This window comes from Accipiter gentilis, chromosome 24, assembly GCF_929443795.1.
Source record: "Accipiter gentilis chromosome 24, bAccGen1.1, whole genome shotgun sequence".
NCBI lineage: Eukaryota > Metazoa > Chordata > Aves > Accipitriformes > Accipitridae > Astur > Astur gentilis.
This window is the reverse complement of record NC_064903.1, coordinates 15,236,888-15,263,997: the sequence shown is the minus strand read 5'-3', so window position 1 is coordinate 15,263,997 and position 27,110 is coordinate 15,236,888. Positions and strand designations below refer to the sequence as shown.

Below are 27,110 nucleotides of genomic sequence, written 5' to 3'. Positions count from 1 at the left end.
ATTGTCTTCCTTGTGCCTCCGAACAGCACACACTTACTTTTCCTGTGCAGAAACTCTGCAACGAGGGCTGCTACATGAACGTAACACATGGCTGCCTGCAAAGTACAAAGGGAAAATTAAAATGCCATCTGTACATCTGTCTCGTTGTGCACCATGTTTTTAATTACATGAATTACCTCTGAAAAGTCTCCGTTTTTCACATGTATCTTTGCCATACTGTCCAGCCACGTTTTCCGGAGCTCTGGGGTACTTGCGTAAGATTTGGCTAAACTGTACTGTAGATCTATCAACATTTCTGGATCCTTTTCATGTTCTTTCATTTGAGCAGTAGCCATAAGCACTGTACGGATTCTCTTTGTCAAATCTTTGACTTCGGAAGGAAAAGCAGTTGCCTGACACAAAACAAATCTAATTAGAAGCAAATACAGAAATAAAAGGTGTTCCAGGCTTTGCCAAAGAAAGACCGCCACTACCCTTTCAGCCAACACTCCACCTACTGCCAATCTGAAAACACTGAGAACACAGGAGATAAGACTAACTAGCTTTTACTTATTGAACTCACACTGCATACAGTGTACAGTACGTCACAAGCAATTAGAGGCTTTTCAATCTGGGCGTGCACTGGGCCAATCTCTCCTGGTCATGGGCAGGACGCCAAGTTGGCTGTTCCCATGCTACAGTGAGGCAGATAGTTTGGCATCCTGAGGAGCCGGTGTGAGAGCAAGACCGAAGTGCTCCGTGCTTGCAAATGTCCCAGGATGAGACCATAAACCATGCCTGAAGTATTTTTCATGTCATTCAACATCCGGCTTGTTAGCCTCTGATGTGGCCACTCTTCAATTCCTAAAGCACCAAAGCATTTGTAGAGCTTCCCACCACAGGAATGTAAGAAATAAATAAATAAATAAAACCTGGCTCCAGTCTGATCCTCTGCTCAGAGCAGGGCCATCACTGAGTTAGAGCAAGGCTTGTCTGGCCAAGTTCTATAATCTCCAAGGTCAGAAATCCCACCTCCTTTCTGGACCTGCCCCAGGGCTGCACCATGTTCTTGGGAAATAATTTTTTCTTTAAGCAAAGTTGGAATTTCCCTTGCAGAAACTCATGCCCATTGCCTCTTGTCTTGTCACTCCACACCTCTGAGAAGAGCCTGACCTCCTCATCTCTATAACCTCCCTTTCGGCAGTGGAAAGCAGCAGTTAGGTCTCCCCTCAGCTTTCTCTCCTCCATGGTGAGCCTGGTTCATGTTCCCTCTCCTCAGGCTCCTGCTCCCTAGCTATCTCTGTGGCTGTGCGTGGTATCCTCTCCAGTGTACTGAAATCTCTCTTGTACTCTTGCACTTATATAAATACATAAACTGGATATAATGATGGTCTCATGATGTAAAATATGAGCAGCAAAGTATGACTCAGAGAAACCCTTATACACACCTCTGTATAGAAGTTTTTGACAGGTATACCCTAACTATAACTTTGTTATAGCATGATTCAACACCTAACTGTGGTTCCCATTCCATCTTTAGGTCATAAGATAATCACAGAACTGTAAAAACGCTTCCCATTTACCTCTCTCCTACTTTGGCAGCTACACTGTGTGCAGTGGAGCAAGCTGCAGTGATGATATGTTGTTCAATGGGTTGGGTAGAAGCTGTTAATTCTAGCGCAGACAGACAATTATTTTCTGAAGGAATACAGCCATTAATCTCCATGAAAGAGTGCCTTCTTAATATTACCGACACTCGATTAATTAAAATTAATTCCTGCTAATTATTACCTTCAGCCAACAGAAATACCAGACCCTCCCTTGTCATTCCTCTCAAAGCTGGAAGTTCTTGAGAAGCTCTTTGGACACCCTTGCAAGCAGCACACTTTGCAAAGCGTAGCCTGAATTGCAGAGCTCCCTCCTCTAAGTGTGAGGCCTCACAGATGGAGCATGACCTGCCTGTGCTGCTGGCCCTACTGCTGTTGGCGTAATCCTTGTTTACTGAGCAAACACAGCCCACTCTGACCTTATAAATCATAGTTCCAATCATTAGATCTACCCTTAAACACGATTTCCTTGAGTGCGTCCCCAGTCTTGCATTAATGGCTGATAGCACATGATGTGATTTAATGTCTCCAACTTACCTTCATAGGCCTGTCACTGTTTGCAAAGTTGTTAATGATGAGCAAGGAGTCCTGAAATCTCGTCCCACCGCTGAGTGCCACATCTGCTATTAATTGGCTTACTGCAATTATTATCTGTTGGGACAGGGTAGGGGCTTTATTTAAACAAGCCCTAATAGAAGAGTTTTATTGTCACAGTTACATAAAAAGCTTATGGGAAAACATCACGTCTTTCCCACAACATAAGCAATGGTTGTTGTTGTTGTGGCTTTGCTGTCAGATCTCCCAAGGACAAATACTCCCCAGAGGACCAAACTGCTTTGCTGAACAGTGAGTTCACAGAATTAACAATATAACAATCATAGTACAAATCCCTGGTTGTACATTAGTTACCTTCTTCCATGACTCATTACAACCCAGACGGTATTCATCTGCCCCACTAGGTATCTAAATTTGCTTCAAAAAACCAATGCTGCAAAAGCAGCTCCAGGAAAATCCCTTCTCCTGCCTCAAAGGCAGCTCTTCTTGCTGTCCTTTCCACCCCATCCCAGCCAGCCGCTGGGGCAGAGATGTGTCTTGTGTCTCTGATTCCAAAAATTCAACCACTTGGAGTACTTGATGGCAGTGTATTTCACCCAAAGGGCCCTGGGTCAATCCCTGGAAACAGGAATTAGGCAAAGCCTGGAAATCAAGAGGGTTTTTGTCCATACAACACAGTAAGATCCTCTGCAGATCTGAGTTGACATAGTTATATTGATATATCTGTTCATTAAATCTGAGGTGTCCTGCTCTCTAGCTTTTCCCCAGACACTGACCTGAAGGTGCGTTCTCAGAAATGTTCTCCTTTTGGTGAACTCGAAGTTATTTCTCATCAGGAGATACAGAAGAGCCGAGGCTTCATTCCTCGTGGAGGTCACCTTGGAAGTGCAACACTTCAGGATCTCGTAGCAGAGGGCCGCACACGTGTTCACCCTTCCCTTGAAAAATGCTGAGGGAAACTTCACAAGAGGCATGCAAATATTAGAAAATACACCACTAAATTACACCCACAGGGCTCAGATGGGCAGGGGCGTGGGGCAACACACTGGGCTCCAGCCTGGACAGCCTCAATAAAACTTCGACCAGAGTTTTGAGCCTGAAAATATTTGTGGGAATGAATTTTGGGCCTATTTTTAACCATGCTTCCTAGAGCAATCTGAACTTTGCTGTCACATTTTTTGGGGATGTTTGCATACGTCTGTCTATCCCTTTCCCCAACAACTTTTGGGTTCATTGGCAAATTCTCACCAAACTGGACAGACAGAGGTTTTATGTTCTTACAAAAGCCACAAACACCAGCCGCAGGGCAGAGAAGAGAGGTCCCATGGACATTCCTACTAAAGGCTGCCATCTGGGACATCAGAAAATCTGCTGGAGCCCACCCAGAAGTCTGACCTTGCTGGGAAACATGACCTGCAGTGCTCACACAGCTACATCTATATGTCCACCCAAAAAAGCCTAAAATCATGCTTGCCATCAGGAGTGCAAACAACAGACTGGCTTATCCCAGAGACCCGAAAATACACAGTGACCTGGCGTGGCCCCCCAGATGGAACCGGCCGCAGGGAGTAGCAGGATCAAGCCAAACTGCAGCGTGAGCTACCTCAGTTAGCAACGGGGCTCAGCAATGTGCAGCAGGGCGAAGAAAAGCAGAAAGGGAAGCCCAGCACTCCATACTGCTGTGGCATGTCTATCACCTTACGAAACACCTACTTCCAAGCCTGTCTGTGGGGACAAGCTCAGCTGTGCCTGAAAAGCAGACGGCTGCAGCGGCGCCCTGCCCCAGCGGGCAGCAGCCTCCATGCAGGGCTCGCCGGAGCGGGCACCGCTGGCATGTGTCCGGCCGGCCGTGGTGACGAGCGGTGGCTGGTGGGGAGGGGGCACCGCGCTCGGCTTCCTTCCACCCAGCCGCAGCGGGCTGGGCACCGGGAAGCAGAACCAGGCAGGGTTTTGCACTGGCACGCAGCCGCCTCCGCAGCCACCGCAGGAACCTGGCTGGAGAGGGGTCATGCCAACACCTGCCGGAGGGAGCGGAGGCTGTTTGGGCATGGCACAGCGGCACTCCGCTCCCTCTGCTGCAGCTGGGGACCAGCCCCAGGGAATGTCCTGGCACAAAGAGGCAAGAGAGACAACCGTGTTTTTTATCTGCCCAGAGGACAGATGTGCTCAGTTCATTCAAGACCCAATGGTCCTCAGGCAGCATGGTCCATGAGCCACTTCTGTCTGCCCCGCTACCTTCTCCCCGTGGGAGATGACAGTAAATACTGTCAGAGCGTTCGCTCACATCCTCCAAGTCAAAGCCTGGAGCTGTTACCGTGGCCCTCCACTCTTTGCATTAAGTATATATGATTCAGAAAAGCTTGTAGGTACTGCTGTGGCCACCACCATGGCATGCTGGTGAAAGGGTCTCAAAACAGGAACCTAGGAGCTGTGGCTAGTATGAGTACACTGTTGGGATTACATCAAGTCATGCAGGTTACAAAGCAGAATTAAGGCACTGACCAAACACTTGGTGTTCACTGCCTCTGGCCAAAAATATTTTCAGAGAAAAAAAAAAGGGAGAAAGAAAAGAAGCAAACAAACATCATAGTAACACAGGGCCAAGAGGATCATGTGTGCACTTGGGAAAGGAGCCATTAAGTAATTCCTGCCTGTTGTAATGCAATCCTTCTCCAATAGCGAGATGGGGTCGCGCTCAGAACTGGGTTTAGCGCAGAGCCAGCCACAGTGATGGGCAATTGGGCATGCACAGGCAGCACACGGGCACCCAAGAAGATACAGCTGGCACTTGCTGTCAGCAGGGACCACTGCTTGCCTGCAGGGGCTTTTCAGACATTTCCAATCCAATGCTACACAGAAAAACTTTGCCTGGGAACCTGCTGCAGAAGCAGCCCCAGATTCCCCCCTGTGCACTCCCCTCCGCACTGCACCAGCTCTGGAGGAGAACCTGTGCCCTATTCACAGGGAACCTGTGTCCCTGCGCAGCTCCTTCTGGAGACCAAGCCCAAGCAGATGCAATGTCCCAGCGCAGCTCCTTCTGGAGACCAAGCCCAAGCAGATGCAATGTCCCAGCGCAGCTCCTTCTGGAGACCAAGCCCAAGCAGATGCAATGTCCCAGCGCAGCTCCTTCTGGAGACCAAGCCCAAGCAGATGCAATCGCTCCTGGTGCCAGGTTCGGGGCAGCAGACCCAAGGGTGTATGCCTGCTGGAGATCTGGGCTGGTGCTGCCTGCAGCCCTCCAGCTGGCAGGAGAAAGTGAGCCGGGAAGAGCTGTGGAACAGCACGTGTGGCGATGACTCCGCAGGCGCCGGAGGAGCACGTTTCTGATCCGGCCCTAAGGTGTGAGGGCAGGACAGCCGCAGTGGCGGGCAGGACATGCCAAGTGCTCTTCACAGCTGCATGGGAGGCTGTAACGATGCTGCAGCCTGAGAGCGCTAACAGGGGGGGAACGCACAGCTTGACACGGTCGGGGGGGAATTGCTAACAGACAGGGAAAAGCTTCCCAAATCAGCTGTTGCAGGAAAGGAGCGAGGCTCTGCTGCCCTAGTCCTTCAGGGCCTGGGATTTGTGATGCCTCTAACGTGCCCTGCTAGTGTCAGCACAGCAAGGGACAGGCAGGCACGGAGAGGGCGGCTACATGGGGTTTCCATCACTCTCACATCCACGTGTCTGAGCTGCTCTTTAATGCAGGGCAAATTATATCAGCCCCCTCCTTGAATACCTTTAATTTCAAGACCATTCCCAAGCATGTATCTATGTATTTATCTGTAAGTGATGCTCTGAAAAGAAGGATTTAGTTGTTAAGAAAACTAGAGTATAAAACAAGAGCAGTCTGGCTTTTGTTGCTTCTTCCCAGCCAGTGAAACAGAGACAGCTTTCTTCTCAAATTCCCAGCACACATGCATGCAAGCGGGATAGATTCTAAAACCAAAATTAAACATGCAAACAATTATAGAACTTGTTTGTTCTTTGCTTTCTTGAGACATTTTTTTTAAAAAAAGTCTTTTGCCAATGAAGTAACCAGATCTAGTGCAGAAAACAAGCTACTTTTTAGACAGATTTTGGGATGCAGAACAAATCTCAGGAGTTTCCCCCCCCCCAGCAACCATTTTCTGTTGCTCTAGATAAGAGGGGGATTCTTTTCATTGTAATTATTAGCTACAGAAGGCCATAAAAATGACAAATTGTCCATTCTAGCTGCATCATATATATAACCCACTTTTGGTTTTCTTGAAGTTAACACTACTTTATAGCTAACAGTGATATGCAACCCAAAACAAAGCAGTGCAGCTTTCATATTTCAAATTAAACTTGCAGGAAAGCATGCCATCCTTGCACTTGTCATGAAATGCAGTGACGCCCCACCCCCCAGCCCCCAGCTATTTTATTGTCTCTTTTGGCCTTAGAAAAGCACTTCAGAGGACTTAAAAGGAAGTTTAGGACTCATGTGGTTATGGAGTTGGCAAAGAAAACACTTCCTTATAGATACCATCTGCTGGGCTCATATCTTGCTTTTACAGAAGCCACACTGTGTCCTGTCATAGGGGAAATGTGAGAAATTAACTGAAATCAATCTTTCACATCTTTGAAGACACACGATGCCAAATTCAGCATGGATTCATGCTGGCATAAATCCAAGAAAACAACCCCACTGCCCATCCTTGCAGCAGCCAAGAATGCAGCCTCCATTACTGTAATTGGCATTTCGGAATGCAAGCGTGGAACCCCTGAAAGGCTCCAGGTTTTGAAGGCTGATGGTGAGATCAAATTGAGCAGGTGTGCAGGTTTGGCTTCACATTTAAACAACCACAGAAAACTTGCCAGGGAGGCAAGGAAGGTCTCTTATTTGCTATAGGCACAAAACAAGTATTTCTGGCTAAACTAACTTTTGAGTAGTAAGGGGAAGAGACGTGCAGAGAGACTGTGTCCCAGTGGGGTGTTTGCAGATCTGCAGCAGGATGGATCTCAAGGTTAAGCAGATCACAGGCAAGCAGGAAACTCGAAAGGTAGAGCAATAATTGGACTCCGTAGGAAAACTGAGTGATTCCTGCCAGTGCCAGCTGCCAATCTAGCAGGCTTTAAGAAGCCCCATGGAAAAACATCTCATAGGAGACCACGCTGTCTGGAGCCAGAGAGGTAGCTAGCAAGACTTCTGCATTTTCTGCTTCTCATGTGTTTGCTTAGGATAAATCAAAATTCAGCCCTAGACATTCTTGTACTAGCTCTTAGCTTTGCTGTGGGGTTATAGTAAAATGTACATAGTACAGACTTTTTCCAGCTTTGAAAAACAGTTTAGCAGTCTCTTTCTTTAATCAAACTTAGCTCGGCAAGTAGTGCAGGACTTTCTTTGGAAGTAACACTTTGCTGCATATCATTCACATATTGTGCTCCGCCTGGCCGCAGTCTCACGCCACATGGATTTACCTCATTAAAAGATCTGTTGCATTCTGGTCATTTGAGAGGTTTTAATTAATTTTGAATTTATGACAACCATGCAGCTTGGAAGGAATGGAGTTTGCATGTACATCTGGTCTCAAAAATGTACTTTGGAGAAGCAGCAGGTTTTGACAAGCACAAAGGGAAATGTCAGCAATAGCATCAGTCACTGCCCTTATGTGGTTAGTTGCAGCTTTGATGCTGCTTGAGCTCAGGGGATTAAACTGCCTTGCTGCATACCAGAAAAGTGTAGAAAGAGGTTTAGCAAGTACTATCCTCTTTCAAACAGAGTGGGAGAGGAGCAGCTTGTCAGTACAAGTATCATTCAAGCAATTGCATTATCAGCAATATTGACAGTTTGGGGCAAAGCTTCAAGAAGCACCAGCTTTTGGTTGAACAGATAGTGAACTTTAACAGCAGTTTTGTGACCAAGGCCAGTGGAAAGGTGAATTCCTCGCAATTTCTCCTTTTGTTTCCTGATATCCAACAAATAATAAATAATTGTTGAAATAGATAACTTAACCTGGGCTGGTTTTTAAATCAGTGAAGAAGTTGTTTTCTAAAACACATCTCCAAACAGCACAAAATATCACTTTAACAGGAGTTTAAGTGTACTAGTCTCTTCTGTCATACCTATATAAATTCTCCTGCACTTTTAGAGTCATGTATTACATACCTTGCTAATGAAAGCTCTCAGAGAGGCGAACACATGCTTAAGAGCTGCTTCTGACTGCCCGTTTTTGAGAAAAGCCAGATGAATATCAAAAACCTTCTTCATGAGTGGATTGTGGCCATCGTTGCTTAAAAGCTGGGTCTAGAAAGCAACGAGAGAATTTATTTTGCAGAAATGTTGTGCCTGAAGCTGGAAATGACCAAGATAATTTTGCATAATTAATCACACCAATTCTTAAGCGAGATAAGGAACAGGGCCTTCAGTAAAAAATATAACCAATAAATATGACAACCAGTACAAACTTACACTAGTTGGTCAGAGGCTAGCAGAGAATAAAACAAAAATATTGTATCACTAATTCCAAAACCCAACTCAATAATCTGTACAAATTTCTCCAGTTGCCTAGAGTTACTTTAAATAAAACGGGCTGTTCCAACATAACTATCACACTGTTTTTTCCATTTCTTTTTATTTGTCTTGACAAGCGTTTCATTTGCAGCCCAAAAGAGAGAGAGAGAGAGAGAGAGAAAGACTATCACATCTTTTCACTGGACAGATTCGTAGCTGTAGTAAAGTCAGTACACTTCCCTTGTCTCCTGCAAAGTTTTGACAGTTTCACCTTCTGGAGATGTGGTAAAATGGAATTATGTGGAGAGGATTAATACAGTTTGGTGTCAGAGTTATCTTGCCCGTGCCTGCTGTCACCATTGCAGCCACTGCGCAGGAAGCCTGGTGCATCGTGGCCAGCCAGCAAGGATGTGGATGCCCCACATCGATAGAACATCAATAGTTCCTATCTCCTTGCCAGCCCAAGCAATCCTTGGGCTGGCTCAGATTTGTCTTTTGACATCCTGTATACATCTTGTAGCAGGGTAAGTTTAGGATCTGTACTTTTTAACTGAACTTGTTTACTCTGGCAGTAAGAACACCATCAGCACTTTTACTGCAGTATAGAGCACACTTCTGTGCGGTAACACCATATGACCATAAAAGCAAAGCAGAAGCCAATTAAAGCAGAAGGGAATCCAGTCTATCCTGTGGTTTGAAAAGCACATTGTTTTGTGGTTCAGCCGTATTCAAAAAGAGGCAACCGAGAAAGTCAAGCAAGTTTTAACTCTTGCATCTAAATCCTTCTGCTGTTGCCAAACTTTTAAGGAGTAATTTAATGTCTGTACCAGGATAGCTTTTTTCCTTTGCAACAGAAGCAGAGGATAAGATGACCTTTCTTTTCATGTTGCTCAGCCCATCTAAAAAGGAAATCTTCATTTCACTTTCTCTGAAATTCGGAGTTGTTCTTGTGACATTATGCAAAACCCATTGCTATGAGCAGGATTCCTCCAACCACACTTAGAGGAAGAGCTTTTCTGCAACAGTATTTCGGTATTTTGCTGCCAGCCTGGGGTTCTTCTCCCTACAGAGGCGTTGATTCTTGTAGATGGCAATGACTGCTGGGAGTGTGAATCACTACATGGAGGAGAAGACTTCTACCAGTGGTACTGCTCCTATTTGAACTGGTAACCACAGCTGGAATGCCTCAGCCCCAGAGACATTCATGTACAGTGATTCAAAGAAATCTGGGCCTCGCTTCTAGACAATTTATGGTAGAAAACAGTGACTGTCCTAAGAATACTAGACCTTCATTTCCCTTTCTTCTAGTCCCTCCTTTCTATATGATGTACATTTCCTCTTATTCTATTTTTGTAATGCCTACACTCATGGTGTAGCATCCACGTAATTTTCTCTGGTCTTGCAGTTTTGAAGAAATTGCAAGATTGCATAAAGTGCATAATTACTCTGAGACCCTGTGAAACACCCAGCATTTTGGAAAATAAACAAGCTGCAAACAATTTGCTTTTGTAAAGCCTTCCATAATCTGCCACTGTAGGAGAATGGATCACCAAAATCAACACGCATACAGAAATACACACACTTTTCAACAATACTTTTGATTTCAATGCTGACCTTGAAACTCTGAGTAAAAAAAGAGATGGTGTCCAGGACTGTCAGGCACACTTCGGTGGCTATATTGCCCTCCAGTAATGCCTGGTGCACAATATCTGCTTCTGAGGTGCCTGCATCTGTGGACAGAAAGCAAATCAGGAGGAAACAGTGTTCACAAGATCTAAATGCTGATATAGATAAGGTTGTCCCCTTGCACTTCACTGGGTTTGGGAGATGAGGTAAAGATAGCAAGATCCTGAATTTGCCAGCTCCATTCAGAGAAGCTGCCTCAGCCTGATGCCAACCAAGAAAACCAACGTCAGTATTTCCCCTTAATCTCACTGTCTTTAAAGCCAGGTAGAGAACAAGGTGTCCAGGTTGTATGTGCAGAGGTGAAACGGCAAGGTGCTTCAATGGGGCAAGACTCACCATGTGGAGCAGTTTAGAACAGATCCTGGCCCAGGTCTCTGCACAGAGCAGCTCTCCTGCCTGCCTTGCTCACCACCCAAACCAAGGCGTCGCTTGCAAACACACCCAGCCAAGTTGCTGAGCCAAAACAGGTGAGAGGAAAAAGCCACGCAAGTCCTAAGTCCTAGAGGTGATTTCTAAGGGGCTGGCTTAAATGTCACCCCCACCAATCTAGGAACGTTGTAGGGAGGAGTGGTGAACACTGTAATTCTGCCGAGTTTGAATACCATGAAGCAAAAAGCGGCAAGTGGAAAATGGCTACATGCAGTTTACGGCAGGCTAATAATCCACGGCCCCGTCTCGCTCTGCTGTACGTACTGTGGTTGAGCGTGAAGGAGGTCTCCAAGCTGCCCAGATGCTGGAGCCGCACCTGCATCCCCCCAGCTCTGCTGCGGAGTGCTGGCATCGTCTGGGATTTCCTATCAGTTCCCGTGTGCTTGGATAACCAGGCGTCGTGCACCCTGCAAGCAGAAGCGAAGACTGCGGGTTTGGACGAGCAGCTGTGGCCACACCACTACAGGATTGCAGGAAGCACCAGGATGGAGACCTGGCCTCCCTCCAATGCACTGATCTGGTTTATCCCGCACAATCCCAGCAGGACTGACCAGGCTACCCTGGTCTCGCCTGCGCCAGATAGCCCTAGAGCTAATGAAACCGCAAGGCTGCTGCTGCTCAGGGAGCAGAGATGCAGCCGTGACTCGTGTCTCACCTGCAGCCAGCTGCGGGGGACACTGCCAACCTGCGCGGGCAGCCAGCAGCACCTGGGTCTGGGGGTCTCATGCAGGAGCTGGAGGGGAGGGAAGGGGCAGGGTGCTACGGCAAGGGGACTCTGCTCGCGGCATGGCGCTGAGCAGAGTCCCGGCCCCGCAGGATTCCTGCCTGCTTGGGTTTGCCCCGCGGGGGTGTGCACGCTCCCTTCCCGCCTTGGGGACGGCTCCCTCATCCTGGCCCTGGACAGAAGAACACGGTACCTGGCGATATTTCTCTTCCCCACGTATCTGAAGTGAAATAAACACACCCTAGAAAGAAAATAAAATATGTATCTGTTAGAGATCCTGCAGAGCAGGAATGATCCAGAACATTTAAAATCTACCCTCTCCTTGTCTGCAAATGCACTCCTCTGTGCATGAGCGTGTCGGTCTGTATTTACAAGTCACTTGACCTCAAACCCTTGGTTTCCAAACCTTATGGCACATCCCTGTCTCCTCACCCATTTGTTCCACCAAACCCACTGCAAAGCAGAGGTTGTGCTGGTTATGGTGGGAGGCTGTGTCCTGAGCCCTGCTTGCCCGTGGGTGGTGGGACACCCTATGCACAGCCTGGACCGAGCATGGGGCACCGCCACTTCACCATGTTCTCTTGACATACACCTGTTTCTCCTCAGACAGAAGAGCATTTCAGTACAACTTGGCCAGACACCTCTAGTGCTGCACAGGACTGCGTGCACCCTGCAAGGCACATGGCACTCAGGTCTTCTTCTTGGCCAATGCTGCTCACGCAAAGGCGCAGTGTTTGAATTGCAGCCTCATGATACTCACTCCAGAAGCACAAGGACATTGATCAGCTCTTGGGGGGAGAATTTGTTCCAGTAAGCTAAAAGGGTATCTGAAAGAAAAAGAAAAAACAGTGCACTGAGATTTAAAAAAAATTAAACGGATACCTTACAGACCAAAACTGCCGGTCTCTTGTCTTTATGGCTGCCCTCCAGTGAGCAAGAGCCACCAACCTTCAGAGATCATCTTCACAATGTAGAGATAGCACATCAGGAGCGTCCGGATCTCAAACTGGTCCAGCCGGCTGCAGTGTGACACACTGCTCCTCGTGGAGCTTCTGCGGATCTAATGGGACACAGATGTGATGCGGAGGCCACTGGCCACGGGTGCCTGGGCTGTGCCCGCACGGAGAACGGGGCCAGATGCCATGCAGCATGGGCACAGCAAACCTGGCACATACCAGATGTGCCAGCATTCCTCCTGTCCCCCTGCATGTGCACCCCCACAGCACCATGCTTTGGAGACATCCCATCCTTTGGGGTTGCTGCCCGTCCAGTGATGAGCAGTCTGGAAATCCTGGGCACATGGTTGAACGCTTCTCTACCCAGAAGAACAACGTCTGGGCAAAGAATGATGGCTTATTCACCAAAACGCAGAGCAGCCCTGCTTTCACTTCCCCTGCTCTAAGCTCCCGGACATTTTTTAAGTCAGTTCTTGTCAAACAAAACAGTTCACTAGGGGTCACGGTTTAAAGCAAGAATCTAACTTTCTGCTAAAGATGTACACTTCAAAACAAAACGTCAGTTATTAAAAACCCAGGAAATTTCAGCTTAAGAACTTGGGGCTTTTCCCCTGATTTTTGGAAGCGTCTCTTGTTTTTCCTCCTACTTAGTGACTTAGGCAAAGAGAAGTGAAATCCTGCTGGTGAGTCAGTCTGGGTGGGAAAGGCTTGGGCATTGTGTGGTGGGAAACATGACTTCTAAGGCTTTACCAATTTTTTTTGCATTCTCTGTGCTCACCCTAGCCCTGTCCTCGGACAAATGGATATGATTAAGCTCTAAGTAGGATGCTTCTTTTAAAACTGTGCCTCACATGTTTGGACAGCGACCCACAGATCTTACTTGTTGTTTATTCTTGGACAAGCTGTAGATATAAGTCATAATAAAACAGAATTAAACATTCAGTTTAGAGTTGGAGATACAGTGCTATAGCCAAAACTTTGCTGTTGACCATGCCAAACTACCAAGTCAGCACACAACTCACTCCAGGGGAACAGGCGATAAGCAACGTGTTTACCCTTGTAGAGCAGCGTTAAAGCTGTGCTCCTTTATGTGGCATTTCTTCTACACGGTTTGTGGATATTGCATTCCCTAACAGAAAAGCTATTTTCAACGACTCTGAAAAACATACCTTCAAGGACACAGAAGACAATGTCTAGCTGTGGGGAAGAGCTGGGCTGCAAGCGATAACGCTTTCTGCAAACCCCACCAGCAGGGTTGAAGCATATGCTCAGATCTTTGCTGAATATGAACAGTTTGATAGTCAAGTATTTGGCTATACTTGGTCTTGTAGCTTCGTGATTTATGTGGGAGAACTTGAAAGGCCCCACCTCTCCTAAGCATGTCAGTACACAGCCAGCAGAAGCCCAGATTATCTTTGCCTTGCTTGATGTAAGGACCAAAGGTTTTAAAGATGCATCAATTATTCACGCCAACCCAAGACATCTGGAAAGTGCCTTGAGGAAAACCAGGGGCTGGTTTGCACAAATACCTGATTTCCATGTGTGCAATCTGCCAACAAGCAGAGTACACCCTGTGTGAATAGTGGGGTCAGAGCTCTCTGTGGTGTGACCGTGGTCACCTTCTGCAAATGTGGGTCTGTGGTTATTAGCCTGTGTTGATTTTTCTACAAATACCTCATCTTCTCTTAAGTCAGTGGTCACTGGTGCTTTGTATCCCAGCTGTGTATGGAAACCGGTTCCCAGCACCATGCGCTGGGCCCTGGCCAGGCTCAGACCCATCCACACACAGGGAGCACGTCTGAGCATGGATAAACGCACCATGGGAGCAGAGATTTTCCCCACGGATTTTGCCTTTCTTCTTTGATAAGTGATTTGTCAACAGTTATATTTTTGGCTCAGAGATGTCTGAAGAGGGAAAGCATACCAGACCCGTGAGTCTGACCTCCTCTGTTAAACATGAATCTGTTTCCAAACAGAGATATTTATAAGCTGTCTTTGGAGAGAGTTACCATGAGGAACTCCTTTTCCCCTCCCCCTTATTTAACACAGCCCACAGACTGGTGCAGTAAGCACCATTCTTTCTAACCCCAGATACATTACATTTTCACTCTGATCCGGGGAACCGGTTGCCCCCTCTGAGTTCAGGGATCCTTTCGAGTCCTCTCGCTTTATTGCATGGCCATTTGGAAGTGCTGCTCCGCAAGCTGAAAAAAACCAAACCCCACAATTGGCACCGGCACTCCTCAGCGCATCACGGACAGTGAGTGGAAGATGCAATTTGGGCAGCACAGACAGGGCTTGTGAAAGCCCTGTGTTGAAAGCTGATTAATCTGGAAAGGACAGCTGGGGTGACACCATGTCCAGGGAAAAGCATACAAACTCTGAGTGGTCTTTTGGCAGATGACTACTTCAGGTTTTCAGTAATGGGTTTTGGGAGCTGGTAATAGTTACATTCAAAATAAATGGGAAAGTTAAAGTTTAGAAAAATTAATTTACCTGGATCTTTGTCTGCAATTAGGCTGGATCTATTTGAGGGGGATGCAAAACTGCATATGAATTCATCCCTGGATGCCTGTAAAGCAACATACAGTTTTTGTGACCAATGGAAGATAACACCTATTCTCTTACAGAAGAGAATAATGAAATAAAAAAAGGCAGACAAAAAAAATAAATCTATTTCCTTACTTCCATAACAAGGAGACAAATGACTCGGGGACGAGTACACCTGAGCCAAAGAGCATGGCACTGAGTGGGTATATCACATCCCCTATCGTGTGCCAGCCTCCAGAAAAATCGAACAATACAATGGACTGTTAAAGACTACACTGAGAGCAATGGGGGGTGGGACCTTCAAACATTGGGAATCACATTTAGCAAAAGCCACCTGGTTAGTCAACACCAGAGGATCTGCCAGTCGGGGTGGCCCTGCCCAATCAGAACTTTTATGTACTGTAGAAGGGGCTAAAGTCCCTGTAGTGCACATAAAATATATGTTAGGGAAGACAGTCTGGGTTACTCCTGCCTCAGGCGAAGGCAAACCCATTTGTGGGATCGCTTTTGCTCAAGGACCTGGGTGCACTTGGTGGGTGATGTGAAAGGATGGGGAATTCCAATGTGTGCCTCAAGGGGATTTGAATTTAGGTGAGAATAGCCAATGAATTAAACTGTATGATGTTAATCGCTATATAACCCTGCCACTGTATGTCATCATTACTATAACTGTTACATGCCATATCAATGGTATTACAGTAAGAATCACTTAGATTAAGGAAAAATGAACTTTGAGAAAATGGAGCAAAGCACCGTAGTGATGGAACCAGGACTGCCTGCAGCATGCAACAATCCGACACTACACACCATCCTCCTGCTGTGCCCAATGTCACCCGCCCGCTGCACTGCACCAAAGCCCAATCCTGCTCTGCCAACTGAGCAGACTTCGCACCATCTCTCCTTCCCAGAAAGGCTGCCCAAAGTCATGGACTAAATGAACTCAATGGACATTTTATAGGAATGGCCCAGAGCCAAAGGGAATGATATCTCTGTGTGTGTATATATATCTCAAAGGACAGGAAAGGTGAAGGTGATTAACTGGGATGTATTAGAAAGTATGGGACCTGAGTGTGACATAAATGGTATAGAATAGGCGATGGATACTGTCCTGGTTTTGGCTGGGATGGAGTTAATTTTCTTTCTAGTAGCTGGGATAGTATTACATTTTGGATTTAGTATGAGAAGAATGTTGATAACACACTGATGTTTTCGGTTGTTGCTAAATAGTGTTTATACTAAGTCAAGGGTTTTTCAGCTTCTCATGCCCAGCCAGCAAGAAGGCTGGAGGGGCACAAGAAGTTGGGAGGGGACACAGCCAGGACAGCTGACCCAAACTGGCCAAAGGGGTATTCCGTAACATGTGATGTCATGCCCAGTATATAAACTGGGGGGAGTTGGCCAGGGCGGGGTGGATTGCTGCTCGGGAACTAACTGGGCATCGGTCAGTGAGTGGTGAGCAATTGCCTTGTGCATCACTTGTTTTGTATATTCTGATTTCTATTATTATTATTATTTTCTTCCTTTCTGTCCTATTAAACTGTCTTTATCTCAAGCCATGAGTTTTACTTTTTTCCTGATTCTTTCCTCTCCCTGGGTGGGGGGAAGTGAGCGAACAGCTGTGTGGTGCTTAGTTGCTGACTGGGGTTAAACCACGACACAGAACATATTAAAGTAAGTCATAGCAGTTTTTTCCCTTTTGTTTTTCATCGTTTGAGTTGAAATTTTGAACTGTTTTTCTCAAATGTCTTTTTTTGTTGTTGTTGTTGTTTTTCTCCAAACAAAGAGGAAAGTCGTCTGCAAGGCTAAGCTGGCCTGGGAACCACCTACAACCCTCCGGCAGATCGGCAGCTCCCCAGAACAGCTGCTGGAGTCCGAGGGCTGAGTCCTGTGGCAACTCCCTGCACTTGGAGGGCCTTACCTCACCTCCCAGCACTATGCATACCATAAAGAAACACGTTAAACAATGGCAAGCAAGAGAGCAGAGACATTGTACCCAGTGGTACAGACAGAACAATGTCACAGGAAAAGCCAGACTAAAAGAAACAAGCACATTACGGGTCCGTGGGGAGAAGAAAACCACGCTTATTTGTAAAGCTGAGCCTGGCTGCAGGCAGTGGAAGCTGCACAGCAGGTGTACGGGGAGAGGAGGACCGAGAAGGGCAAAGAGGCATCACTGGGCTTTACTCACAGGGCTGGAGGCGGCTGCACAGGAGTAGAGTGCCTCGCGGCTGGCCACTCGCTGGAGGTTCTCCAGGAGCAGCCCGAACAGCGGCAGGTAGAGCTGGGCTATTTTTGCCTGCTGGTTCTGAAAAAAGACAGGGTAAGATGTAGGTAAGAGCCCAGGCTTTCAATAGAGCAAAAAAGGGAAATTCTTGAGCCAAAACATACATATTATATATATACGTGCACAATGTACATGGTGTCTGAGGACATGGGTTGGTTTGGATTCTCATCTTCACTTCCAGAGCTGCCAGGTAGATATTACCCTTCTAGCAGCAAGCTAGAAGGACACTCAGGGATTTTGCTGGCTGAATAACATTCCCAGTCATACAGGATGTGTTACAAACTAAATCCTGGATTTCCTAACTCTTTAACTGGCACTTCACTCACATAGTTTGATTTTCAAGTGAGACACCCAGGGCTAATGAAACAAAAACATTTGCTCCTCACCTGGTGCTGCCTATTGCTTCCAATCAGGAATTCTCCATAGAGAATGTTTCTAGTTAAAACAGTTTGTAGGAACCGAATAATTTGGATTAAGTGATACAGATAAAAAATGCTCTGGTTGATGTTTTCTAAATGGAGGGCTCTTTCACATCCAATTCTTTTTTGTTAAAAATTTATTATTCTGGACTTGACAGAAAGGTTAAAAAAAAAGACATTTAAGGTTTGTGAATTGAATGGCATATTTTGACTGATACAAGAATCCAATTTTTAATTCTGATTTCGTATGACAAAAGAGAAAAGCAATCTTCAAAATGCCCATGGGTTGCAAAAACTCTTCTCTACGCCATTGATGGAACCAGGGTTTCCTTGGCTGGAATAAGACTGCAGCAACAGACCCTGCCATGCTCAGCTTGCCCTGCCCATGATGTTATTTTTTGCTTTGGTGTCTTGGGACTCCAGCTGAGCATCCTGCCCTGGCTCCAGGCAATTTCCTGGTCACACAGCCCTGAGTCCAACAAATGTACAAAAATCCAGTGGGATGATTTTAAGACAGGTGGTGTTTTTAAGGAGGCAGGGAGAGTGCTGCACGCTGAGGGGGCAAAGAGCTCCTGAATTTGTGTGAGGGTTTTCAGGTACCCAGAAGAGCAGAAACAGGCTGCCTCTGGCCCAGTCTTAGCAGTGAGCTGGCAAATCTCTCCTGAAATATCGAGTCTTGCCAAACACCATGGGCTGCAGCTTTGTTTCCAGGCTGTGCACGTCACTATGGATCCTCACTGCAGAGAAAAGCAAGCCCACCTCCTGCTCAGTCCTTCCAAAAAGGCAGAGATGGGAGAGAAGAGGAGCTGGCTTTGGGTCCATGCAGGAGCCCTGGTCACAGCAGGAGCGCAGGGCACATTCGGGTCACTTCTCCCACCCTTCATGCTGAGGAGGCTATCCACATTCCCAGATAAAACTCAGGAATGCAGCACACTAGGAGAAATTTGAGGAGCTAAACTCTGAACAGAGGCATGTTTTCAGCCTACAACAAGTACAGGTAGGGTCTACACAGTAGCTGGGCACTTTCAAGGACATATGGATCAGCAGGGAGCAGCATCAAGAAAGAAAACAAGCCCATCTCCAGGCTCTTTCGGCTGAGCCTCTGACTGAAGAAAATTGAAAGCTACCCAGCGGAAATCCAGCATCTCATGAGAATCCACAGAGCCTCTCCTCTGATTCACTAATTAGTAAAACATGCAGCTGACTTGTAATAGAGATCAGTCCTGTTTCCTAATTATAGTATAGTAATGCAGGATATTAATTTAAGCCCAAGACCAGAAGAATATCGATGTTGCTTAATTCTGTTGAACAGCCTCTCGGCTAACAACACTCTCAAGTTCCTTAATGGCTCAGGGCTTTATTATCTAAATACTCAGCATGAATAAGAGCGCTGCAGTTACCCGGCTGCATTGTTTGTGTTCCTAGATCATTTGCAGAGCTATTATGGCATAACTATCAGTTACTTATAACAGTTCCCTAAAAAGTAATGAGAATACCCTTGGTACACCATGCAAAATCTAAACTTCTGATGTATGTTTTTTCATACAATTCAAGAACATTTTGTTTAAAAGCCAACAAAATATGCCTGACCTTGTGCTGATATCTGTTGTCGAAGGCATGCTTTATCAAGAGATTTTTTAAGACTGAGATGGCTGTATATCTGATATCGTAGTTGTCCTGCAAGGCGACAGAAGCTTCTCTGAGAAGCATCCCCACCAGGAAATGATGCCTGCAATACTCATCAGTTAAACTGTATTCAAGATTTACGTCTGAAAGAAAGAGCAAGACAATGGTTAAGGGAACTGTTCTGAGAATCTGTTCAGAGCAAGACATAACATAACGGTCACACAAGCCACAACAGTCCCGAGTACAGTTCATCGCTCTCCTGCAGTGCACTGATCCTTCAATAAAGCCTGAACTGACTACAGTTTTCTCCACCGCTGAGTTAAGTCATATCAAAGAACTCAGCATCTTCCACTTCAGGCTAATCATTAATTTCAGCCCTCACCATTTCAGCAGCAGCTAAAAGAAGGATTTCTGCAGAGTGATGCTTTACAAAGCTTAGTGCTCCAAAAAGTAATTTGTAAAGTCAGAGATGGATGGAACAGGAAAAGACAGCACAATTCACTGCCAGGGGGCTGCTTTGCTCTGACTGGGGTTATCCTGTAAATCCCCAAACTGCCCAGGCAGCGGAGGTGCCAACCTCCACAGAGCAGCTGTGAGCAGAGGGCAGCGGAGGAGATGCTGCGTTTATCACAGTCACCCAGCCCTAGCAGTGCTATCTCTGCAGCTTGTGCCACATCCTCCGTGAAATCTGCATTGCTTCTCGTCAGGTCAGAGGGCGGAGAAAAGGCAAATACTCCTGCTGGGTTGAGGGATGCAAACAAGGGCATGGTGCCCAGTGACCGCTACTGCATCCTCCAGCGGTTTACACAGCTGGGCTTTCCAGCCTCACTGCAAGGATCGGGGAGCCAGGGCAGGGTTCCAGGCAGCTGCTTGCCAGGAACTGTGAGACTCCCTTAGCTTTCCACCAGCAGATATAGAACACAGCTCCTTAAAAGCTGCACTGACTGCGAGGAGAAAGGCAGCTCAGTACCTAACCACTTTGGTTAACTTCACTTGTACTCTGCATCTCATGTAGATTTGGGCTACGTACTGTGATCAAAGGAGCGGCTATGACAAGAGTAAGGCATCTTTTCCACTGATGTGCCTGGATAACGCAGTGGAGAAGTGACAGGGACACAGATTTCAGTGCAGGGTGCATGTGTGCTCGGGCTGCTATGAATGACCTTGCCCTGACACTGTTATCTTGGTCAGGCAACCCATACACCTAACCAGAGCCGCGACAGGCACAGTTTGACTATTGCTTTAAGCCTTCCAGAGGGACAACCCCAAAGCTGCGTGTTCTTCCCCCAAAGGTTACAAGTGCTGTGTGCTCAGCTCAGACTTTTTTTTTTAAACCCCACAGGTGTGAAAGTTTTTCTGTGGTAAGGCAGAGTACATACACACAGCTTTGAAAATCCCAGCTAAAGGGTTCCAACAGCTCTGTTGCTGCAGAAGATATTTTTAAGTTCGTTGATTCATAAGTAGCATTTACTTGTTTGTGAAAGTCTGATTCAGAGGAAAGAGAAAGCGATCTGGAGCATTATCTAGCTTTCATGGTTAGTCATGTTAGCATATGCTTAAGTGTCACACATCATGGTTATATCATTAGTTGGATGCAAGCTTATTGATTGGAAGTTGTGTATTTAATTTGACATTTGAGGATTCAGTGATCTCAGTTGGACCTACCTACTGAAGTGAACCGTTCCACAGCAAATGAAAAAAAATCTAATTCATGTGTAAAAGGAAAAGGGACAAATAAAAACACAGCAAAAATAAACAGGAACAATAATGCTCTAAGTCTTGGAGAAACAGGACAGTATGCCACATTTTAATATTATTTGTAAGGCTCTTGCTTAACTCCCAGGTTCTGTCAACCTCTTGGGTTCTTTGCTATCACAAGACTGCAAAAACAATACTGTGCTGCTGGTTCTGAGGACAGGCTTGAGGATTTGCCCTGGCTGATGAAAAACACGTCCCCCAGGTGAGGCAGCTGGGATGCAGACCAGCAACGATCCTCTTATTAGCTGAGATGTTTCAGAGAAACTGCTCCAAGATGCAACGCTCCAACTCAACAGGATGTGGTCACAGGGATGTGCTCTGCCTGCAGGCCCATCTGCACCAACTTCTGCTGCAGAAGCCCTCTTTATCCACCTTCCTTGGGGGGGTATTCCTTCTTTTCCCAGAAACAGAGTAGTGGGGGGCTGGGCACGTCCCTTCTCTTCATCCTAATAAGCTGATGAAGTGGTGAGGCATGCCAGCAGGGTATCTCCTTGGTGATGTGCACATCATACCTCCCCATCTCTGAGCCCACTGTCCCTGTAATCACAGGTCTGTCCATAAAACCAGAAAAGTTTGCAATGGAGTTTGCATCATTACACGTCTCTACCACGGCAGGCAGAGCACACTGCAAAGGCACTTCTACTACCTGAGGAGAGGCTGCTCTACTGTCAAGAGATGTGCGTGAACCTCAGCTGGTAGGTCCTAGTCACAGTAAAACAGAGGAGGAAAGATAAGCTGCTCTTATGGCTTTTCAGTTTAACCAATGCAAATGCAAAGATGAATGTTAACTGAGAAAGGGCATCCTTATGTTATCATGCAATAAGCAATGGGGAGGCACTGTGGTTGTGTTTTTCTCAGCCATTTCTAGCAGTGCACTTTGTTAAACTATGCCAGGCAAATAGCCAAACTGATGCAAGAGATTAGCAGCTGGTCCAGAAAGCTCTGAGCAGTCAGAAACACACCAAAACAAGGGACACTTCACAGTTACTGCTGCTTCTGCTACCCGGACATGTGTGGAACCACTTTGGGACTCATATGACTGCACCCTGAGGCACAAGCAAACATCCCCTTGCCTCTGTCAGAATAAATCATAGAATCTTAAATCCACTGGGCTTTCACACAGGGGAATCCCAAACCTCAGTCTCCTCTCTAGTGCTTATCTTAGCACCCAAACCTGGTAATCTTTCCTGTATTTATCTAGCACAGATGAGAAACTGGGACCCAGAGAGACTGAGTACAAGCTTGAACGCACTATACACTGCTATACTCTTGTTCACAGTGAAGGCAGAAAGTAACCTAAACCACCTTCTTGTGGCCACAAAGAGAACTGGCAATGGAGCAGTGAATGCAGTCTGTTCTCCTGTATCTCCATTCTCTACAGCACCTATCGATGAGACACCCTGCTTCTCAGGGGATGCTGACACTCGTGGGAACAAAGGATTACACTTGCACAATTTGTGTATTTACCGGAATAGGGGCACTTCTTTCAGATATTGTTAGTCCCATGCAAACTTAAATAGAGGAAATACTGGAAGGACCGATTGTATACCATTCTGGAGCAAAATGATGTAAACCTGCCAAAATGGCGTCTTCTCCTGAGGTTAATGTAAATCAGTCTAACCAGGACATAAATTTCCTTGACACCAAACCAAATTCCAACTGGTCAGAAGCTATCAAGACTAATAAATTATAGGTCTCTAGCCAGTCTCTTTAGAAAGGACATACCTTGAACTCTTTGCAGCTTGGGTTTGGAAAAGGTCATTGGTAAGTTCAGAGGAATGTAGTGCTCATGATTGCAAATGGTTTGAAGAAATTCAAACTTGTATTCAACCAGCAACTGAGAAAAAAAAAAAAAAAGGACAAATACAAATTATGTTTTCAGTTTGACTCATTTCCTTCCAGTTCAGTGTGTTTGTTGCACAAGGATTGGGGAATCTAAATAGCATCTGGTGAAGCTCAGTAATAATTGGCAAATTTTTGCATTGTTCTCCCTAAATGTCAGTGCCTGCAGCTGCCACTTGGGACTTCTTTACCTTTTTCATCCAGCCTATTAACCAATCTCTCCGTTAGGTCGGACTCTTTACTTTATTCTAAAGCTTAGCTGCATACAGGCTCTTGGCCCAGACAAAGGGGTCTCTGCCTCCAGAAAACTCAGCAGGAACAGCGTCTAAAAGGCCTCCAAGAGTCATAATCACTACAGAGCTTTGACTGATGTAGATATGTACAACTGTAAGCCACCTTTCAAGAAACGTACTGCTTACCTTAGGGTCTTTTGGGCTGAATCCAGAAATGTAATCATTTATCAAGTTAAAAACAAATCCTCTGTCCATAAAGGTCAAGCAACGCTGGAGGAAAAATAGCAACATGTAACCAATTATTAAAAATAAAAGCAATCATCCTAAATCATCTCCATACTACCGTCCTGCCAGCAGCCAGATTTGATCCTCCAGGCTGCTGTTGACTTTCCAGATCGTACATGATCCTGTTTCTCTGAGATTATTTGGATGACCTCACTTAAGCCTCCAGTGGACAACAGAAATATTTAAAAGGAGAGTACATATATTTCCTCTCAGGTTTTGAACTGTTGCTAGGCATGACTGAAAATCCTAGATAACATATAAAGTATTATAGTCTCTCTCTTGGAAAGAGAAAGTTTCTTTCCTAAGAAAGCTTATCGCCTCCAGAGTTTTCATCATTGAAGAAAACAAAGAGACAAAATACAAACACATTTGTCTGCTTGCTGCTTATTTCAAATTGTGTTTTCTTTTTTTTTTTCTGATAAGAGCCTGGGAGAAGGAAAGAAACTGCTGACCTTCAGGAAGTTAGCCAAGCTAAAGTTGACATTCCTGGACTCTTCGGGGATTTCGTTATAGCGAATGGTCACATGAGGAATGATGGCGAGCAGCAACGAATGCAGGGCGTGCTGGTAGGAGTCGGGGAACCTCTGGCCTCTGGGCAGCTGAAACCAAAAGCATGTCCTACACTCAGTTCTGCAAGCTAGTGGCTGGGGAGAACTGGGTGCAGGCACAAGTTCCCTTCAGCATTTGTTTATGTTGTTTCCTAACAGCACATTGACACAAAGAAAGCACTGGCTGAAACTGCAGTAGCTAGTAACAGAAAAGGAAGCTGCACGAGCCATAAGGAGACCTGGAATTTTTAAATTACAATTGAGAGTGAAAAGGGGAAGAAGGGAAAAGTAAAGTTGTAAAAAAGGAAAGAACTGGCTAGCTGTTCAGCTTGTCAGGGTTTTTTAAGTAAAGAGTTACATAGGTTTTCAGAAAAACTTTTGGAAGAGAGTTTGTTTGTGATGGCTCTGTAATGCAGCATCAAACAAATCTATTTTTACCTTGATTTTATTTTCTTCCAGTAAGTACATTGCCATTGACTTCGCCAGTGCTTCAAAGAAAAACCACGAGTACTAGAATGAACAAAGAATACTATTATTTTTCTCAGCAGGACTGAACATGTTTTACTATGTGGGGAAGCAGCAGTGGGAGGGAGAGCTCACACTCAAATGGCATTTTGTAAGCACAGCTGTGCTTGCACAGCTCGCTTGGCGCGGGTGCCTTGTTACCTGGAAGAGTCCTGCTGATCTTGGGGTGGGAATAGCTCCATCCCCTCTGCACCCCAATGCACCCTGCAAGGAGCCAGCAGAGTTTGGGGTGCAAGCCCTGCAAAGGCCCAGAGAGGCAGGAACTCAGTCTGCCTCCTGTGAGTCACCCCTCATGCATAGCTTGAAGAAAATAGATAAAACTGGCAAAATGAAAAGTCCTTTGCCGTGTCCTGCCATGAGCCTCAACACAGCCAGGTTCCCTGCAAGAATTCTTCTCTATTCTAAGGGGACAATCTCAAGGATGGGGATGCGAGGAGCTGCCCTGGTAGCTTTGCTCCTGCAGTGGGTTTGGATGGGTGAAAATGTTGGGCTTTATACCAGACCCCCTTTTCCCCCCTTCCACCCTCGGCAGCCAAGTACTGCCAATACTTCACCTTGAGTAGCTTATTGATGGCTAGAAAATCTGCCGACTGCTTCAAGATCGTGGCCATGGAAAGGACCAGGATTTCATGGGTCATCTTTGCCTGTGTGCCACTGGGTTTCTCAGCTCGAAAGACGTACTGAGGCAAGAGGAACAGTGTCAGCAGTGTGCCTGCTCCCAGCAGGGAGTTTTGCAGAGCGGTGTGTCTTGACTGACCTTTATGAAGGAGCGCAAATAGTGGTCTAGACCTTCTTCATGGCACTTGGACACGATGTGCAGAAGAACCCTGGGAAGAAATGTGGTTTCTGTTAGAGCACGCAATGCAAGTTCCTCCAGCTCATGAAAGCAGACACCATCTGTGTCCTACCTTGCTCAACCCCAAAAGCCTCACTGCTGGCACAGCCTGATTTGCAGGGAGCCAGTACTTGCAAGCTAGCACCCCTCACAGCTCCTGTGGCCGCACCATCCTTGCCACAGCACAGCCCCTCGACAGAGCACTCAGAGTTGAGGTGGCCAAAACCTCTTCTCCACATTGGTGCTGGTCCAGGCGTCGCCCAGACCAGGTGCCTTCAAGTGCTCAAGGCTCCCTGCACGAGGAGGTGAGGTGGAGCATTTCTCTGCAGGGAACGTATCCTGTTCTTTGGCCTCCACGCATGCCAGGATTAAAGCCTGCCGCTACTCAAATTCATGTTGCGTTAGGCACCTGAACAATGCTCAGGTGTAGATAAGTCGAAACCAAAAATATTAAATTAATCTGCTCTGCACCCAGTTCTCTTTGGCTGTGTCTGCTGACCTGGTATATGGAGAGCAAACCCACTTGCCCTTCCTGCACACGCTACAGATTCATCCACACTGTACAGCTTATCATCTGTTGACTCTGTCCTCACTGGGAGCCCTTTCCTAATGATAATACAAGTGACAATGAACAACTATAATACTACATCAAGTCTGCAAAATGAACACAAAAACACCACAGAATCTCTGCTGAGAAGCAGGGAAAAAATTCTCCATAATTTTAATGCCCTGATACCTTCCTGCATCCCCTGAATTTACTAATTCTGGAATGCTCTATTTTACTGAATTTACATCATATGCTTCTTTTTACATGCACTGAATTATTTTTGGGCTGTTGCACTGGGGACAGGCAGACCCTGGAGAACATGCCAGCCCTCTGGAAGCACTCCAGGAGGCTGATGAAGGCAGCAAGCGCCTGGTTTTCCCATCCAACATTGGGGATTTACATTCCAGTCCCAGCCAGAGGGAAAAACAAACTATTGCACACTGTCACAGATGCCACAGGCCATGCCACAGGCCATACCACAGGGAGGAGTTTACAAGCCATTTATCAGAAAAAGCGGGTTTTTAAACTCCACTCTGAAAGTCTGGATGAGAAAACAGGTGTCATTAAACAGAAAGCTATTGACAAACTGGAAAGCATCAGGCCAAGCTTTGAAAAAAGTCTCTGGAAGTGAAGGTGGGAGCGGGTCACCCAGCAGGTAGCCGGGATCACTTGTTCCCCTGTCCTTGCCCTCTGGTGATTCAAGCAGAGTGGGATCACAGTGCTCCACGCAGAGGTCCCCGCGACCTGCACCCAGGACTGCGACTGCAATGGGCCCCACATCTCTGGGGGACCAGGGCTCAGCCTCCGACCTCCCGCTTCACGGGAGCGAGATGCTTTTGGTACATGGATGCACGGGATCTCCTGGAGTCAGAGGAAGATCTCCACGAGCGGCATCCAGCATCCCCCTTCGCACCGCAGCACTTCACAGAGGAAGAACCACGGGAGGAAGATGGATCTTTTAATGCATTCATCAGTTTAGGGGTGTTGTGGCCAGAGCTAGGCAGGGAAGGTGCTTTTTGCACCTTCTGCTCCCTTCGGGCCCTGCACAAGCCAGCGCACAGCAGGAACTTTCTGCGGGGACCAGGCCCTGGTCCGTGCTGCCCTCTTGGGGCTGCAGCCGTGGCAGAGCATCGCTGAACCAACCATTGCCCGCTTCTGGCCCCGTCTTCCGAGCCAACACCGATGTAGCGGCTACTTCTGCAGCGTAACACACCCAGCTCCGGGGGATTTCGAGCAATACTTCTGACACAGGGGACTGGTGTGCA

The 27,110-nt window shown here is 46.5% G+C and overlaps 2 protein-coding genes across 6 annotated transcripts in view; one reads left to right on the top strand and one right to left on the bottom strand.

Annotated features, from left to right (window-relative positions):
• Positions 1–18,568, top strand: part of RAP2C (RAP2C, member of RAS oncogene family) — a 149,937-nt gene extending 131,369 nt beyond the window's left edge. Inside the window, exon 3 of the mRNA XM_049827418.1 lies at positions 18,557–18,568. The gene's annotated coding sequence lies outside the window, so the exon portion shown is untranslated. The remainder of the gene's footprint in view (positions 1–18,556) is intronic.
• Positions 1–27,110, bottom strand: part of DOCK11 (dedicator of cytokinesis 11) — an 87,380-nt gene that overhangs the window by 16,627 nt on the left and 43,643 nt on the right. For 2 of the 5 annotated variants that reach the window (XR_007509380.1, XM_049827384.1), the window contains exons 25-46: positions 25,221–25,290; positions 25,018–25,143; positions 24,377–24,448; positions 23,843–23,989; positions 23,292–23,375; positions 22,756–22,867; positions 20,938–20,976; positions 19,237–19,415; positions 17,132–17,248; positions 14,890–14,965; positions 14,494–14,597; positions 12,386–12,497; positions 12,198–12,264; positions 11,631–11,678; positions 11,369–11,446; positions 10,978–11,120; positions 10,213–10,328; positions 8,254–8,391; positions 2,918–3,100; positions 2,124–2,237; positions 177–392; positions 38–95 (exon numbers count right to left, since the gene is read on the bottom strand). Coding sequence is in view for 4 of the 5 variants with exons in the window: in XM_049827384.1 (XP_049683341.1) it covers positions 38–95; positions 177–392; positions 2,124–2,237; positions 2,918–3,100; positions 8,254–8,391; positions 10,213–10,328; positions 10,978–11,120; positions 11,369–11,446; positions 11,631–11,678; positions 12,198–12,264; positions 12,386–12,497; positions 14,494–14,597; positions 14,890–14,965; positions 17,132–17,248; positions 19,237–19,415; positions 20,938–20,976; positions 22,756–22,867; positions 23,292–23,375; positions 23,843–23,989; positions 24,377–24,448; positions 25,018–25,143; positions 25,221–25,290 (2,399 nt within the window). In the remaining variant the exon portion in view is untranslated. The remainder of the gene's footprint in view (positions 1–37; positions 96–176; positions 393–2,123; positions 2,238–2,917; positions 3,101–8,253; positions 8,392–10,212; positions 10,329–10,977; positions 11,121–11,368; positions 11,447–11,630; positions 11,679–12,197; positions 12,265–12,385; positions 12,498–14,493; positions 14,598–14,889; positions 14,966–17,131; positions 17,249–19,236; positions 19,416–20,937; positions 20,977–22,755; positions 22,868–23,291; positions 23,376–23,842; positions 23,990–24,376; positions 24,449–25,017; positions 25,144–25,220; positions 25,291–27,110) is intronic. The other 3 variants (XM_049827386.1, XM_049827385.1, XM_049827387.1) reach the window with 3 other exon arrangements.